Below are 15,148 nucleotides of genomic sequence, written 5' to 3'. Positions count from 1 at the left end.
GGGGGCCTGCCCGGCTCAGCTGAAGAGAACAGCCCCCCCGTCTAAGGGCCAGGTGCTCAGGAGAGGGTGGAAATGAAGTGAAACCCAACGGCATGAGGTGCCTGCTTCCACGGAGACAGCGGATCCGTGAGCTTTGTGTGTTGACCAGCCCCAGAAGTCAAGGAAGTACCACGGTGGGGTCGGCGTATCCCCCAGCCCGCCCTGGGAAACAACCCACAGCAACGCGGCTCCTGGCGTGTGTCCCGGCCTGGACCGAGCCCTGTGATGCCAGCGCTGAAGTGGCAAAAGCACAGGGCCGGTGTGGACGCGGGTATCCACAGCATCATGCTCGTGTCATCAGCAAGTCCACGGGCCCTTCCTCTAGGAAACGCAGCCGGCGAGCAGAGACTGGAAGAAACTGGGTTTGTTTCGTCTGGAGAAGAGCCGCCCGAGGGGGACACATGAGAACAGTCGTCAAGTATGTAAAAGATTGTTTATAAAGAGGAGGGTGAGCGATTGTTTTCCTTCGTGGCTGCGGGCAGGACCAGAAGATACGGGCTTAAACTGCAGCAAGGGAGAGGTAGGTTAGACATTAGTTGGATCGAAAGCAGCCCCGACGCACTGGTGTAGCCCTCTGCCCTGCGGCAGGGCTGTGTCCACCCAGCTTAATCTTCTATTCTCTGGCCCTTTGGAAAATTGGGGTACAGGGGAGGGGTAATTATCATTTGGGGTTGATCTGAAATGAACCCCCCCCCCCCGAAAAAGTCCCAAAAGTCCAGGAGGGAAATTGTTTCTGTTCAAATGAAACTTTTCTTTTCAAGAAAAGTTCACTCAGAAAAAAAATCAAACCATTTCAAGCTTTGGGAGGATTTCCCCCCCACCCCCCGCCTCTCCCCGATCAAAAGAATTTCACACTAAGCCCTGAAAGGTTTCAGTCAAGCCAAATCTACATTCATCAGCCTTCAAACTTTCACTCAGTGCTACCCTGAAGCTCAGTGAGGAAGGAGGTCTCTGCTACCATCTACTGGTGAAGCGGAGGAAGGGCTGGCATGGACCAGACCTCATTTGCATCTTGGTTACCCCCAGCATTCCAGAGTGACTGTTTTGGTCATTTTGGTTAAAATTCATTGAAGTTTTGAGGCATGGGAAATGAAATTGTGGTTATTCCTATTGCGGGATGAAAGGGCAACAGGGCTGTGCTTTATATGCCCTGAGTGAGGGAGCTGACCCTAAGCGTCATTTCAGTCTCAGAGCAGTGGAGGTTGACCACAGCCCAGAGAGATGAAGACTGTAGTTTTTTTGTTTTGTTTTGTTATGGATAAGGTCTTGGAGATGGACCTCCTGAGAACATTCCCAGATGAGGAAATTCCACTATCCCAACCTGTGAGTGGGGGGGCAACAAAGTGGGGAACTGGTGCGTTGAAAGACCCTGGGGTGGTGGGTGTCTTACATCACACAGTTTGTTAGGGAAATTGAGGGGTAGGACTGTTCCTCAAAATCTAGTGGAGTAGGGTGTTTCATTTACTCGTTACACGTATACATTGTGGACTGCTCATTGCTATGTATGCCCAAATTAATGCTGCATCCTTTCCCCCCTTAGTCCTTGTTTCAGACCCGGGCTCAGCACTTGCCGCAGGGGAAGCGGTTCCTAGAAATCACACTCAGGGAAGATTTTTAGGATTCTCCCAGGTTTCTGGGTGGGGCCTCATTCCAGTGGGTGTGTTAATTTCAAGAGGAACCGCCTACATATTCAAACCCCGCCCTTTGCACTGCCATGAACCCCCAGCAGGATTCCAGTGTCACCTCACCACAGTCGAATCTTCCCCGTCCCCGTCGGAAAGCTGGGGATTGAGAGATGACAGACTGGGCAGGCGACGGGAACAGAGCTGTACTAGAGATACTGAAAAAACCAGGTTCCAGGGTAAATGTCACGATCCTAAAACTGCTGGTGATTTCGGTGTTGACCCGAGGGAGAATTTCAGTCGGGTAGATGAAGACGTTTGGTGTTAGAAATGTGATGTTTGCCTTCCAAGGCAGCGTTTTGGTCATTTTGGTTCCAATTCAAGACAGGCAGAGCCCCGATGCATTAATATTTTGGGGGGGCACTGACGGGGCGCGTTCCTGCTGACGTGCTTCAGACTTTGCCTGAGACAGAATCTGGCAACCAAGATTTGCTGGTAGCTACAGAGCACATCACAAAATGGCCTGAGGCTTCCCCAAGGAAATCCAGAGGCTGTGACAGCAGCCGGGCTCCCAGGGAACGAATCCTTCACCACATTTGGGCTCCAGGGTGAGTTACTCACAGATTAAAGGAAACAAGTTGAATCCAATGTTTTTTGACGGGTTGGGGAGAGTCTAGGCATCCACAAAACCCGGCCACCCCAGCACACCCCCAATCGGATGGGGTGGCTGAAAGGATCAAAAGCACTTCTGGGGGGGTCCGCTGGCTCCCTTTTGCAGGACAGCACCGCAGGGACTGGGACCAGTATAGTCCATTCCTTTTGATGGTTTATAGTACAGCAGCCAATGAGAGCACGAAGCATGCCCCAGCCTCTCTCATTCTGGGGCAGGAGCAAACCTCTTGGAGGGAGATCCCAGGGAGGAAAACAGGGGCTATGGAGTAACCCCACAATCCAACACTGAGAAAGTTCACACCGTTGCTGGAGAAAACAGGAGGAAAGCCTGAGATACAATGAAAAGGCTGCAGGAGCATCATGTGTAAGACAGGGGAGGTAATTTGTGACAGGTTCCCCCAGGGGTGCCACCTGAAACTGGGGTACCACTGACCCACCAGCCTGGGCTCCCTCTCCCACACTGCTGCTGTGACAAGCTGCAGACGGCTCCTGGTCCTACACTTCCATCAGCATTCACACAGGCAGGGACACACCCAGCTGCAGTTACATGGGGGCTCTGGCCAGCCTCTGCATGAGCCAACAACAGATAATCCCCAGCTCACACGCCCCTGCTGGAGTATAAACCCAGAATTCTACCCTCTCACACTGCACAGGGATCTGGACAAAGTAAACTCATTCATATGTTCGCTCTCCCCTCGATGTGATGCTGAGATGTTCCCCAGACACTTCACTGAAGGGCACACTGGTTTAGGCCAACAAAGCCTAAAATCCTCGCAAGACTGGATATGAATGAGCAATTTCTCACCCTGGCTGATGATACAAGCAGTTTACCGAGTTTGGCTAAGAAATCCTTTTAGCCTGGGACCAGCACTTCCCCCAATTCAGTCTTTCTTCCTCAGGTGGTTCCAGGAGGGTCCTTGTGTGGGGAGTGAGGCCACTTGATGATGTACCAGCCAAAGATTCTCTATGGTTCCGGCTTAAGTTGCTGATTGAAAGAAAAGATGACCCAGTCTGCTTTCTCGCCATTTTATTACAAGTAAAACAACCCACCACAAATACAAAGTCAAGAAAACAGATCACTGAGACCAAGCCGGTACAAACTCTACCCAACTGACTCAGCCATTCTCCAGTTGAGGGGAAAATAAGATCAAGTAGCCAAATTAGCAGCAGCGGTATTAGAATCAAGTCATCAACGCAGTCAAATCAACAAAGACAAGAGTGGGATGGGGTGCGAAAATGGGGAATGTCACGTGGGGTGTGTTAATGGGAAGGTCATATGTCAGACTCAGGAGGCAACTGTCCCCTTCTACTCAGCACTGGTGAAGCTTCCGCTGGCATCCTATCTCCAGTTTTCATCACCGCATTTTAAGACAGATGGACAAATTGAAGAGAGTCCAGAGGAGCGTGACCAACACGATCAGCGGTTTAAGAAGACAGGGCCTATGAGGAATGGTTGAAAGAACCTGGCATGTTTAGGGAAGAGAAGGCTGGGGAGGGATCTGAGAACAGTCGCCCTATATGTCAAAGATTGTTCTAAAGAGGAAGCTGATCAATTGTTCCCCACGTCCTCCAAGGCGAGGAAAAGAACGACACACTTAGTGTGCAGCAAAGGAATCGTGGATTGGACGTCATAAAAAATGTGTAGATCTAAGGCAGGGGTCTAAAACTCAATTTACCGAGTGCCAGTCCTCAAATCCTCCTAGGGGGCCAATAATGTCACTCATGCAACCCAAACCCTGCCCGCCAAAACTCCGCCCCCCCACCTGCCTAAGGCTTTGGATGGGGGAGGAGCTCTGGGGTATGGGACTGGGGGGCAGGCTCCGGGAGTGAGTTTGGGTGCAGAAGGGGTGAGAGGTTGGGAGCTGGGAGGGAGTTTGAGTGGGGGAGGTAGTCTGGCATGCGGGCTCTGGGATGGGGTTTGGGTGACAGGTGCAGGCTCTGGGCAGGGGAGGAGGTGTGAATGGCTGGGCTGAGGAGAGCCTACTGGCTGGACTGAGGAGGTGGGGACAGCTGAGCTCGGGGAAGCAGGGGAGGGAGGGGGCAGAAAAGCAGGAACTGAGTTGTCAGGGTTTCTTCAACTTTCTACTCCTGGGGGAATTTGTGTGGGTGTCTGGACTGTTACAGAAATACTTGCCGACAGGTATTTTGAAATAAATTACCAAAATAAATGAAACTGGTGTGATTATAGAAGGTTATTTTGACAAATAAAATGTGCAGAAATTTAAACTCTGCGCAGGATTTTAAATTTTTTTGGCGCAGAATTCCCCCAAGAGCAGTTTAAAGTCCTTCCGTTAAACAGAAGTTGTATCTTCCCGGAAGCGAATTACAGCTGATAGTTTCTGTGGAGACTTGTCCCAAAACTAGGAACTCACCATGCAAGGTTCGAAGAGTCAGAACTTCACAGTTATTTAGATCCGGGAGATTACTCTCTAGCACTCCCCATGACAGTCATTTACAGGTGCTCACAGACTCACGCACGCACTCATCCGTACATTGACACCCTAACACAGTACCCCAAATATCTTTCCTCCTGTTGGGCACAAAGGAAATTGCTTAAATGCCTCCATTGCTCTGAGACTGTCCTGCACCCAAGACCTGTTGACCGGCCACCTTCCAGCAGAAACCTAACTTCTCCCATTGGACACTTTGCAGACCACAGTCTCAAGTGACTTCTGCTTTCTCTTCTTAGGTACCAAGAGGTGCAGCCTTTGAAAACCTGCAGCCCTGATATTAGCTTTCCAAGGAGTTCTTAGGAAGATAGGACTCAAAGAGCAGGTTAAGGGGTGACTGGGTCCCAGTCCATAAGTACCCACCTGGGGAACAAATATTTCATAATGGGTCCTTCAGTCTAGCACAGAAAGGTCTAACATGCTCCAATGGCTGGACGTTGAAGCTCAACAAAATTCAGACTGGAAGTAAGGCAGAAACTTTAAACAGTCAGTACAATTGGAATAATTTACCAAGGGTCGTGGCAGATTCGCCATCATTGTCCATTTTTAAATAGAGATGGGAAGTTTCTCTAACAGATCACTCCAGTTCAAGCAGGGATTAATTCAGTGCAGGGTCATGGCCCCTGTTATCCAGGCCTTGGAATCTGTGATGGGAAGGGGCGCTCCCGGCTCACCAAGGCAAAGCCATGATGGAGCTGACCCCGTACCTCACGCTAGAGCGGCCTACGGGATCGTAGGCGCCAGCTGAGGCTGGCCTGGGCATGGAACAGCTGGAGAGTACCCCTAGCCCGAGCCCTCATTGGTTGGAAATCCTCAAGCCCAACTCCTGGCTTTTCACCAGCGCCGAAGGGTGGGAGCTGAGCCTTCCTGTGGAGTTGGTCAGATGGTGTCCCCTGCTCGGCGTGCGTTCATGGGTGTTGAACAGAAAATCCTTTAGCTTTGGATGTTTTTATAGCCCTCCCGCAGAATACATAACGATGCCTGTTTCTTGGATAGCGCTTTCTCTCAGTGGAGCTCAAACCCCTCACCATCTTTCAATGCATTATTATCCTCAGTATACAGATGGGAAACTGAGGCACAGAGAAACTAAGTGACTTGGCCAAAGTCACAGAGGAAGCCCATGATAGAGCAGGAAACCCAATCCACGTCTTTCTGTGTCCGCTCCCCTGGACCTGTCTTCCCGCTCATAGGAGTGGCTGGATATCTATCCTCTAGGACCAGACAACACGGCTGCCCCTGTAGGAACTAAGCCAGGTGCCCATGGTCACCCCCAGCGGGTGATCTCGGGACAGGACCATCGGCAGGGCGTTTCCAAGTGCTTTGTGTTGCAGCCGGAGTGGCCCTGCAACGTTGGAGGAAGGCAGAGCGAGAACCGAGGGCTGCAAGTTAAAGCGAGAAACTCCAGTTGGAAACGAGGCACCCGATTTCTCACAGCGCGGGTGATTCACCAGCAGGAAAGCGGTGGGGGTCTCCGTCTTTTCCGGATTCCGAGCCGGACTGGCCGCCTTTCTGGGAAATGATTTAGTGCAAAGGAGATATTGGGCCCAAGGCAGGGGGAAGTGGGCGGCATTCTCCAGCCTGGGTGGCACAGCAGATCAGACGAGAGGATCTAAACGTCCCTTCTTAGAATCTGGGGGCAACGGCTCCCTGCTCTGGGGTGGCTTGTGGGGGACGTGTCCAGGCCACGCTGCTGTCCTGTCACCCCATTCGTCAGCCCCAGATTGTGGGGGGGCACCGATCAGATCAGGGGTTTCTCGTCGGATAGATCCTCAGTGCCGTCCTCCTCCTCCCTCCCGCCGCCAGGAGCCTTGGCCCTCTGCCTATCCTTCTGGGCGATGTTCCCACCAACTCCCCCGCCCACGCCCCCGCCCACGACAACCCCGGCCACGGCGCCCGCCCCAACCCCAATGGCCACCACCTCGGCCAGGGCGAGCACCCCAGCCGCCTCCGCAGCGATGACAGCGGCGGCAATCCCGGCACCGGCAGCGCCCCCCACCGGTCCCAGGACCAGCACCCCCACGCCCACGCCCGCCAAAATGGCGAATTTCTTGAAGCGCTTCCCGTAGCTCTCCAGGAAGGTCTCGGCCTCCCCTGTCAGCTCCTCCTCCAGCTCCATCAGCTGGGCCTCTTTCTCCGGCGCCGGCTCCCGCATGTCCGTCCGGCATCGCCAGAGCAACTGCCCGCGCCGCTCCGCGAACAGCTCCGCCATCTTGCTCGGCCGCACCTTCAGGCAGGCGACCATGTTCCGGGAGTCGCCGTCCTGCGCCCGCCGGGAGAGGAGACGGCCAAGAGCATTAGAAGGGGCAAGCGCTGCATGGACCCCACCCTCCCAACTGAGATGGGGGCTCCCCCTTCGTGCCGGGTACGGCACAAACCAGGACTGAGATGGGGGGGCCCCTTCATGCTGGACCGAGATGGGGGCCCTCCCCTCGCGCGGCACACAAACTCAGTGAGAGGCCATCCCTGCTCCAAAAAGCTCACAGGCTAAAACACCCAAGGGCAAGATCATTCTCCCACTTTGATAGATGGGGAAACCGAGGCCCAGAGAGTCTCAGTGATGAGCCCAGGGGAGTCAGCGACAGCACCATAAACAAAAGCCAGGAGTTCCGACTCCTGGTCCAGCCCGTGAGCCACCTGGGCCATGATGCCTCCACCACTGCAGCTGGCCACAGGGCAAACTTATTCCCTCCCCCACTCCCAACCCCGGTGCAGGAGTTTGAGCCTCCCATCTCTACAGTCATCCTGGGAGCTGGAGATACGAGGTCCTGTCTCCTACCCCAAAGCCCACAGCCAGTGGGGTTGGCCAGGACAGTTCCCTGGGGTTCCCCTGGCTGGGGAACAGGGGCCCCTGCCGCACAGACTCACCTTCTCCCTCAAAAACACAGCGTGGTCTGCGCTGGCCCTGTCCAGGACTCTCTGGTTGTGGAAGGTGATGGCCATCTGCACAGGGAGGACAAGGCCGGGGTGAGCCGCAGTTTATGGGGCCCTGTCTCCACCTAGCAACTGCAGCAACCTCATGTAACAGAGCGATGCCACTAGCCAGTGTGAAACTACAACTCCCATGAGCCACCATGGCAGCTCAGCCTGAAGCCAGGCACCCAAACTACAAGCCCCATGATACATCATCCCCTCCTCTATGGTGCATCATGGGAGCTGCAGTCCGACCAGAGAGCTGATTTATGGGGAGAAAAGGGAGCATGCAGAGCCAAACTATAATTCCCATGAGACACCACATCAAGTATTTCAGCTTTTCATATTTCGCCAGAAACTCAAATTTCTCTGCGGGGGGAAAAAACCAAACATTTTCCAACAAATGTCAACACACTCCTGAGATGAAGCCACCTCTGGGGAGGAGCATATGGCAACAGCCACACACAACTCTGCATAGGGATGGGCTCACCCAGTGCTGAGATGCAGCCACTTCTGGGGTTGGGGCAGAATCATACACTATCAGGGTTGGAAGGGACCTCAGGAGGTCATCTAGTCCAACCCCCTGCTCAAAGCAGGACCAATCCCCAACTAAATCATCCCAGACAGGGCTTTGTCAAGCTGGGCCTTAAAAACTTCTAAGGAAGGAGATTCCACCACCTCCCTAGGTAACACATTCCAGTGTTTCACCACCCTCCTAGATAAAAACTTTTCCCAATATCCAACCTAAACCTCCCCAACTGCAACTTGAGACCATTACTCCTTGTTCTGTCATCAGCTACCACTGAGAACAGCCGAGCTCCATCCTCTTTGGAACCGCCTATCAGGTAGCTGAAAGCAGCTATGAAATCCCCCCTCATTCTTCTCCTCCGCAGGTTAAACAATCCCAGTTCCCTCAGCCTCTCCTCATACGTCATGTGCTCCAGCCCCCTAATCATTTATGTTGCCCTCTGCTGGACGTTTTCCAATTTTTCCACATCCTTCTTGTAGTGTGGGGCCCAAAACTGGACACAGTACTCCAGATGAGGCCTCACCAATGTCGAATAGAGTGGAACAATCACGTCCCTCGATCTGCTGGCAATGCCCCTACTTATACAGCCCAAAATGCCATTGGCCTTCTTGGCAACAAGGGCACACTGTTGACTCATATCCAGCTTCTCGTCCACTGTCACCCCTAGGTCCTTTTCTGCAGAACTGCTGCCTAGCCATTCGGTCCCTAGTCTGTAGCGGTGCATTGGATTCTTCCATCCTAAGTGCAGGACTCTGCACTTGCCCTTGTTGAACCGCACCAGATTTCTTTTGGCCCAATCCTCTAATTTTCCTAGAGCCCTCTGGATACTATCCCTACCCTCCAGTGTATCTACCACTCCTCCCAGTTTAGTGTCATCTGCAAACTTGCTGAGGGTGCAATCCATCCCATCGTCCAGATCATTAATGAAGATATTGAATAAAATCAGCCCCAGACCGACCCTTGGGGCACTCCACTTGATACCGGCTGACAATTAGACATGGAGCCATGGATCACTACCCGTTGGGCCCAACAATCTAGCCAGCTTTCTATCCACCTTATAGTCCATTCATCCAGCCCATACTTCTTTAACTTGCTGGCAAGAACACTGTGGGAGGGGAAGGAGCAGCTGGGGAATAGCCTCACAGCAACACGACACGGGGATGGCTTGCCCGACATGAGATGCAGCCACCTTTTGGGCAAGGCAGCAGTAATAAGACAAAAGTAGGCTACAGTTTTGCATCAGAAGTGAATTCAGGAGGAGGGACACACCCCTTGATCAGGTCAGAGAAGGTACCTGAGTGGGAGAGGAGAAGCCGAAGCAACGTTTCTTCATCAGATCAGAGAATTCCTGCAAAGAAAGCACAAGAAATCACAATACAGACTCCACAGGGCTTAGAAAAGTGGGAACATGGGGATGGCTCGCCCGGCACTGAGATGCAGCCACCTCTGGGGCAGGGCAGCTTGGGAACAGCCATAAGACAACGGTGGGAATCAGTTTGGCGGGGGAAATGAAGAACTTCCCTGGATGATTTAGAAAGGCTCGGTAGAATCATCCAAGCTGGGATTCTGCTAGGCTATAAATACAACCCTCATTCTTAATTAAGAAAAAGTTCAGCAAAAAGGGCGAAGCCCCCACCCCGCTCCCCGCAACACAGCGCCCCCTAGTGCCACCATGGGGTATTGGGACCAGCGCTGACTGCCAGGGGAGAGCGCCCCCTACTGAGACCCTATGCCCAGCTGGCCAATCCACACCTTTATCTTGGCAGCGAGCTGTGACCCGGTCACCAGCACCCCGTGCCGGTCCCTCCAGATGTTGTGACCGGCTGAGGCCACCAAGCCGGTGACGTAGTCCCTCAGGCTCTCCCGGAAATCCTCATCCATGTCTGCGAAGGGGAGGGACATGGCAATGAACCGAAAGCCAGAGCATCCCCCCACGGCCCATTCCCCGGCAGAGACGGAGACGCCCCGTCGTGCAGGCTCAGAGCTGCTGTCCCGAGTCCGTTACCTCTCATGCATCCCTGGCTTCCAGTCATGATTCCCTTGCCAGGGAAGGGCATCAGGTAACAGCGGGTTTTGCTTCTGTTCAGAGCTTCCAGGGCCTTGGGGTGTTTGCAAGGGGACCTCACGGCCAGCATCTGCCAGAGCCGGGGGAATCAGCAAAGTGAGATATCAATGAAGGGAAATACTCCAGGACCCATTCCCTGCTCCCCTGAGCCAGCCAGGCCCTTGCCCTGGGCCCAGATCAGAGCCAGCACCCCCCAGAGAGCAAAGGCGCCATGTCAAGCCCCACACTCACCTGTCGGACGTCTCTCAGATGCTCCTTCCCACCGTCCGTTCCAAAGACCAAGGAGCTGCTCCAATCCCGCACCAGCAGGTCTAGGTGCTGCAGGGGAGACAGGACAATCTCAGGAGGGGAAGGCTGAACCCCTCGGGTGTGGGGCAGGGAGTGGCTGGGGCAGGAGCAACCCATGCAGTGGGGCAAGGGGATTGCATGGGGCAGGGTGCGGGAATGGGGGGGAAAGTCGTCTCACCTGAATGGACTCCAGCCCGTATTCCTTTCCCACCTCTTCGGCCACGTGCAGAAACATCTGCAGAGCAGAGAGAGCAGGGGACTGAGATCTCTGGGGCAGGGAGGCAGCGTGTGCCCTGGTGGCAGGTGGGGGTGGAAATCCTACCAACAAACACCCCCCTGCCACCCACCCACCCACCCACCCATAAAGCTGCAGGTCCAGCTTGGTCTGGGTCTGTTCCCCGGGTCCCAGGGCTTTCCCCCTCTGCTGCAGAGACACCTAGTGGCCAAAGAGCAGAACTGCAAGTCAAGGTTCCCCTACCCCCTGCCCGGGGCTCTGTTTGCCCCTGTGCCCACCGACGGCAGGAGCAGAATAGATCAAGATGCCAAATATTGAGATGTTCCCAGAGTCCTGGCGAATTCCAGACCCTGGAGCAGCACAGAAGCTGGGCCCTGCTGGATACGGCCCCAGGACTCCTGGGTTCCATCCCCAGCTCTGGGAGGGGAGTGGGGTCTAGTGGTTAAAACAGCAGAAGTGGGGGCTGGAAGCCAGGACTCCTGGCTTCTATCTCTGGCTGTTCCACAGACTCCCCATGTGACCTCAGGCAAGTCATTGATTCTCTCTGGGCCTCAGTTTCCCCAGCTGCAGAATGGGCAGAGTACCCCGTTGGGGCTCTAGGAGAATGGCACCACGTCCTGCCCTCCTCCCCCTTCACCTCCAGATATTCTAGATCGGGGTCCTTTAGCTGGCTGGAAACATTCAGGATCTGCAAGTCATCAGAGAGGACAGGGTTAGAGACAGAAACCAGCACGACCCTCTCCCCGCAACACAGCGCCCCCTAGTGCCAACCTGGGGCAGGCCCTGGCTGCAATGGGAGAGCGCCCCCTGCTGAGCCCTGCCCCGCTCCCTGCAGCACAGCGCCCCCTACTGCCTACCTGGTAGGAGCCAAGCAGCATGGAGAGGGCGGAGAGTTTCACGCTGGTCTCCGTGTCTCTGGCGATGTCCATGGAGCCCTCAGTGTCGACCAGCAGCACGGCCACCTGGGGAGCAGGGGGGAGCTATGGGCCAGTGTCTCATGCCAGCTCCCCACTCTGCCCCCCACATGCCCCAGCACCCAGTGAGACCCAGCCCCTGGGGGGCTCTGTGTTCCCTGACTACCAGGTCTCCGAGCCCACCCAAGCTCTGTCTGCTCTGCTTCCCCCAGTAGAGATCTACTGCAGTCACTCATCCCCCCCACCCCATTTCCTCACCCCTCTTCCCACTCACCTGCCCCTCCTCGGAGGGGACCCAGAAGGGCTGACTCCACGCCCACACCCCCTTGGTGACACTGCAGGCACCAACTCGCCACTCGAACCCCTCCAGGGGCTCCTCCTCCCGGCCCATCCAGGATCCATCCTTCACGTCCTGGGGGGGGGGGGGGAGAAGAAGACATGGGGGACAGCGCAATTAGTGCGGGGGGGGAGCAGAAGGACTGTGGGTATTTTATTAGCAGGCAAGTAGCATGGGGACCAGCGCACTGGAAAGATGATGGACAGGCAGACTCAGGCTGAGACAGACACACAGACAAGGGTCTAGACGGTCTAGTGAGTTAGAGCAGGGGGGTCTGGGAGCCAGGACTCCTGGGTTCGATCCCCAGTTCTGGGAGGGGAGGGTGGGGTATAGTGAGTTAGAGCGGAGGGCCGGGAGCCAGGACTCCTGGGTTCTATCCTTGGTTCTGGGAGGGGATCAGGGCTGCACTCACCAGGCTCTGGAGACGACGCAGCAGGTAGTTCAGCAGGAAGGATTTGCCCCGGCGCTGCTCCCCGATGATGGACACCAGGCAGACGGGGGCATCCCCCACCCCACCCTGCTCCAGGCAGCGGCTCAGGGCCTCCTCGTCCAGGGTCAGGCCCCCTTTCTCATCCAAACACACCAATTGCACCGGGCGCCCCGCCTCTGGCAGAGCCCCCGGCCCCGGCTGCAGGGACAGAGCAGGATCAGAGCTGGGACCCCACCCCTGAGCTGGTGAGTCCCTTCTTCCCCGGATCAGAGCCCCATTCCCACCCCCTGGACCAGCCAGTCCCACCATGGGCCATATCCAAGCCAGTGCCCCCTAGAGGGGAAAGGCCCCATGTCCCATCCTCTCCCCCCCACTTCCAGCTAGTCCATGTCCCCTCACAGGGGCCCCCATCTGAAGTCACACCCTGGTAGCTTGCTAGTTAATTTCTTATCAGCAGGTCTGAGCCCTGAGTGCCCAGCTCCCCCCTTAGCAGCCCAGGGACCTGACCGGTTGCTAAAGGCACACAGGAATCCCCTTAGCCGGCCTTCCCCCTGACCCCAAGGCCCCAGCGTGGAGATAGGGGACACCGTGCTGCGGGGAGCAAACATGCAGCCGTTCCCCCCCCGCCCCGCCCCAGAGGTGGCTGCATCTCTGGACCAGCCTCAGGAGGGCTGCACTCACCTCAGGGCTCGCTGTCCCTGTTCCTGTCAACGTCCCTTCACGTGGCAGGTCTCTGATTTTCTCCACCAGGCTTTTCAGACGTGTGTCTGGGGTCGTCCGGTTCCTGGAGCAGGGAGCCCGGCACTCGGGGCACTGGTACCCCCAAGCCGAGACCCCACTCCAGTGAGCCGCGAGGCAGCCCCGGCAGAAGTTGTGGCCACACTCAATGGAGACGGGGTCCTCCAAGACGTCCAGGCAGATGGAGCAGGTGACGTCCTCCTGGAGTCGCTCCACCATCCCCTCTGGAGCTGGCTTCGAGGAGGGGGGTGGGATCGGCCTGGGAAACGCACAGCAGGGGGCCTGTGAGCCAGGACTCCTGGGTTCTATCCCAGCTGGGGGGGCGCGGGGCAGGGGATTGAAGTCGAGTGGGGCGGGGCTGTGAGCCAGGAATCGTGGACTCTAGCCCCAGCGCTGGAATGGGTTACACCTGAATTGGGTGGGATTGGGGCGCTTACCCTTTATTATTTGCATTTCCCATAATGCTGCAGGTGACAGGCTGGGCTCCACCGATCTCCACTTCTCCTGGGCTGGGACTAAAGCCAAACTCTGTTGGAGAGCTGAGTCAACAGGACACCAATGGATTAACCCCCTCACACCCACTGTGCTCAAACAGAAGGGCTGGCAGAGGGGGAAACTGAGGCACAGAGCAGGGTTGGGACACTCCATGTCCTAATCCCAATTCTTGAGTGCTGAGTTCCCCAGGGCTCTCCTTGTGTACTGGGGACACCGCCCATCCCCACTAGCACCCCAAGAAATGAGCAAACTCTCTTTAGCCAGCACCTCATGCCACAGCCCCACTGCACCCAGAACCCAGGGGGTCCAGCTCCCCTCCCCATTCTAACCCACTCCTTCCTCCAAGCGATGGAGAGAGAACCCAGGAGTCCAGGCTCCCAGCCTCCCTGCTCGAACCCACTAGACCCCACTCCCCTGCCAGAGCTGGGGAGAGAACCCAGGAGTCCGGGTTCCCTGGCATTAAACACCACTCATTTCCGTCTCTGTTGCAGGAGGGAACCGTGCGTCCCCAGCAGTCGCACCTGGGGAGAGCCCGCTGCCATCTGCGCCCCCCTCCCCACCGCAGCGCAAGTGCCCCGGGGGCAGCGGGATTTTCAGCCGCTCGGGACTTTTCAAGCAGCTCTCGGGCTTGGCGGCCGGGCACGGCTCGCTGCGTGGGGACCCGCGGGGCTGGGCTGGTGGGGCGGGGGGCGGGGGCCGGGTCCCAGCGACAGGCCGGGGGGTGGCCGGGATTTGCCTTCGGTGCCCCCCAGCTGCCGCTGGTTTGAAACCAGCCACGCAAATCTCAGGGGGGTTGTCGGGGGACGTGGGGTGGGGGATAGACTGGAGGGGGCGATTCTGGCCCCCAGGGATGGTCGCTAGCCCCCCGTTACCTGTCCCACAGCTCGCTCCGCCCGTGTCCAAGATTTAATCCTAGGGAAATGAAAATAAAACCTTGGCTCATTTCTATTTCCTCCTGCCCGGCAGCCAGGCTCTGACCCCGAAGCAGATTGGCTCCCAGGACTGGGGGGGTTGTAGCCACAGGGGAGGATATGAATAGCCACTGGTACGTGGGGCTGGGGGGAAGGGAGCCAGAACTCCTGGGTTCTCTCCTTGGCTTTGGGAAGGAAGTGATGTCTAATGATTAGAGCAGGGGCCCCTGGGAGCCAGGGCTCCTGGGTCCTATCCCCAGTTCCAGGATGGGAGTGGGTAGGGGGGGTCTAGTGATTGGGGCGAGGAGCCAGGACTCTTGGGTTCTCTCCCTGCCTCTGAGAGGGGAGTGGGGTCTAGTGGTTAGAGCAGGAGAGCTGGGAGGCAGGACTCCTGGGTTCTGTCCCCAGCTCTGGGAGGGACAGGGGGCTAGTGGGTTTGGGGGAGGACCTGGCAGGGCTCAGTGTAGACATAAAACTCTTCTATGCACATTCCCTTCCTCCATGTCCGAGCAC

General features: G+C 56.3%; 1 protein-coding gene across 1 annotated transcript; it reads right to left on the bottom strand.

The window, feature by feature from the left end:
- Window positions 1-3,345: 3,345 nt before the first annotated feature.
- Window positions 3,346-13,760, bottom strand: LOC142072443 (RING finger protein 112-like). Its single transcript, XM_075129158.1, has 13 exons — window positions 13,667-13,760; window positions 13,173-13,488; window positions 12,474-12,689; window positions 11,999-12,136; window positions 11,668-11,772; window positions 11,448-11,498; window positions 10,754-10,810; window positions 10,519-10,605; window positions 10,228-10,357; window positions 9,975-10,105; window positions 9,517-9,570; window positions 7,649-7,723; window positions 3,346-7,043 (listed from the first exon to the last, which is right to left on the bottom strand). Exons 1-13 carry the CDS (start codon window positions 13,687-13,689, stop codon window positions 6,522-6,524), a joined length of 1,905 nt encoding a protein of 634 aa, XP_074985259.1. The 5' UTR covers window positions 13,690-13,760; the 3' UTR covers window positions 3,346-6,521.
- Window positions 13,761-15,148: the final 1,388 nt, after the last annotated feature.

The sequence above is a fragment of the Caretta caretta genome, chromosome 6, assembly GCF_965140235.1.
Source record: "Caretta caretta isolate rCarCar2 chromosome 6, rCarCar1.hap1, whole genome shotgun sequence".
Taxonomy (NCBI): domain Eukaryota; kingdom Metazoa; phylum Chordata; order Testudines; family Cheloniidae; genus Caretta; species Caretta caretta.
Note: the sequence above shows the minus strand (reverse complement) of the source record. Positions and strands in the feature narration are given on the sequence as shown.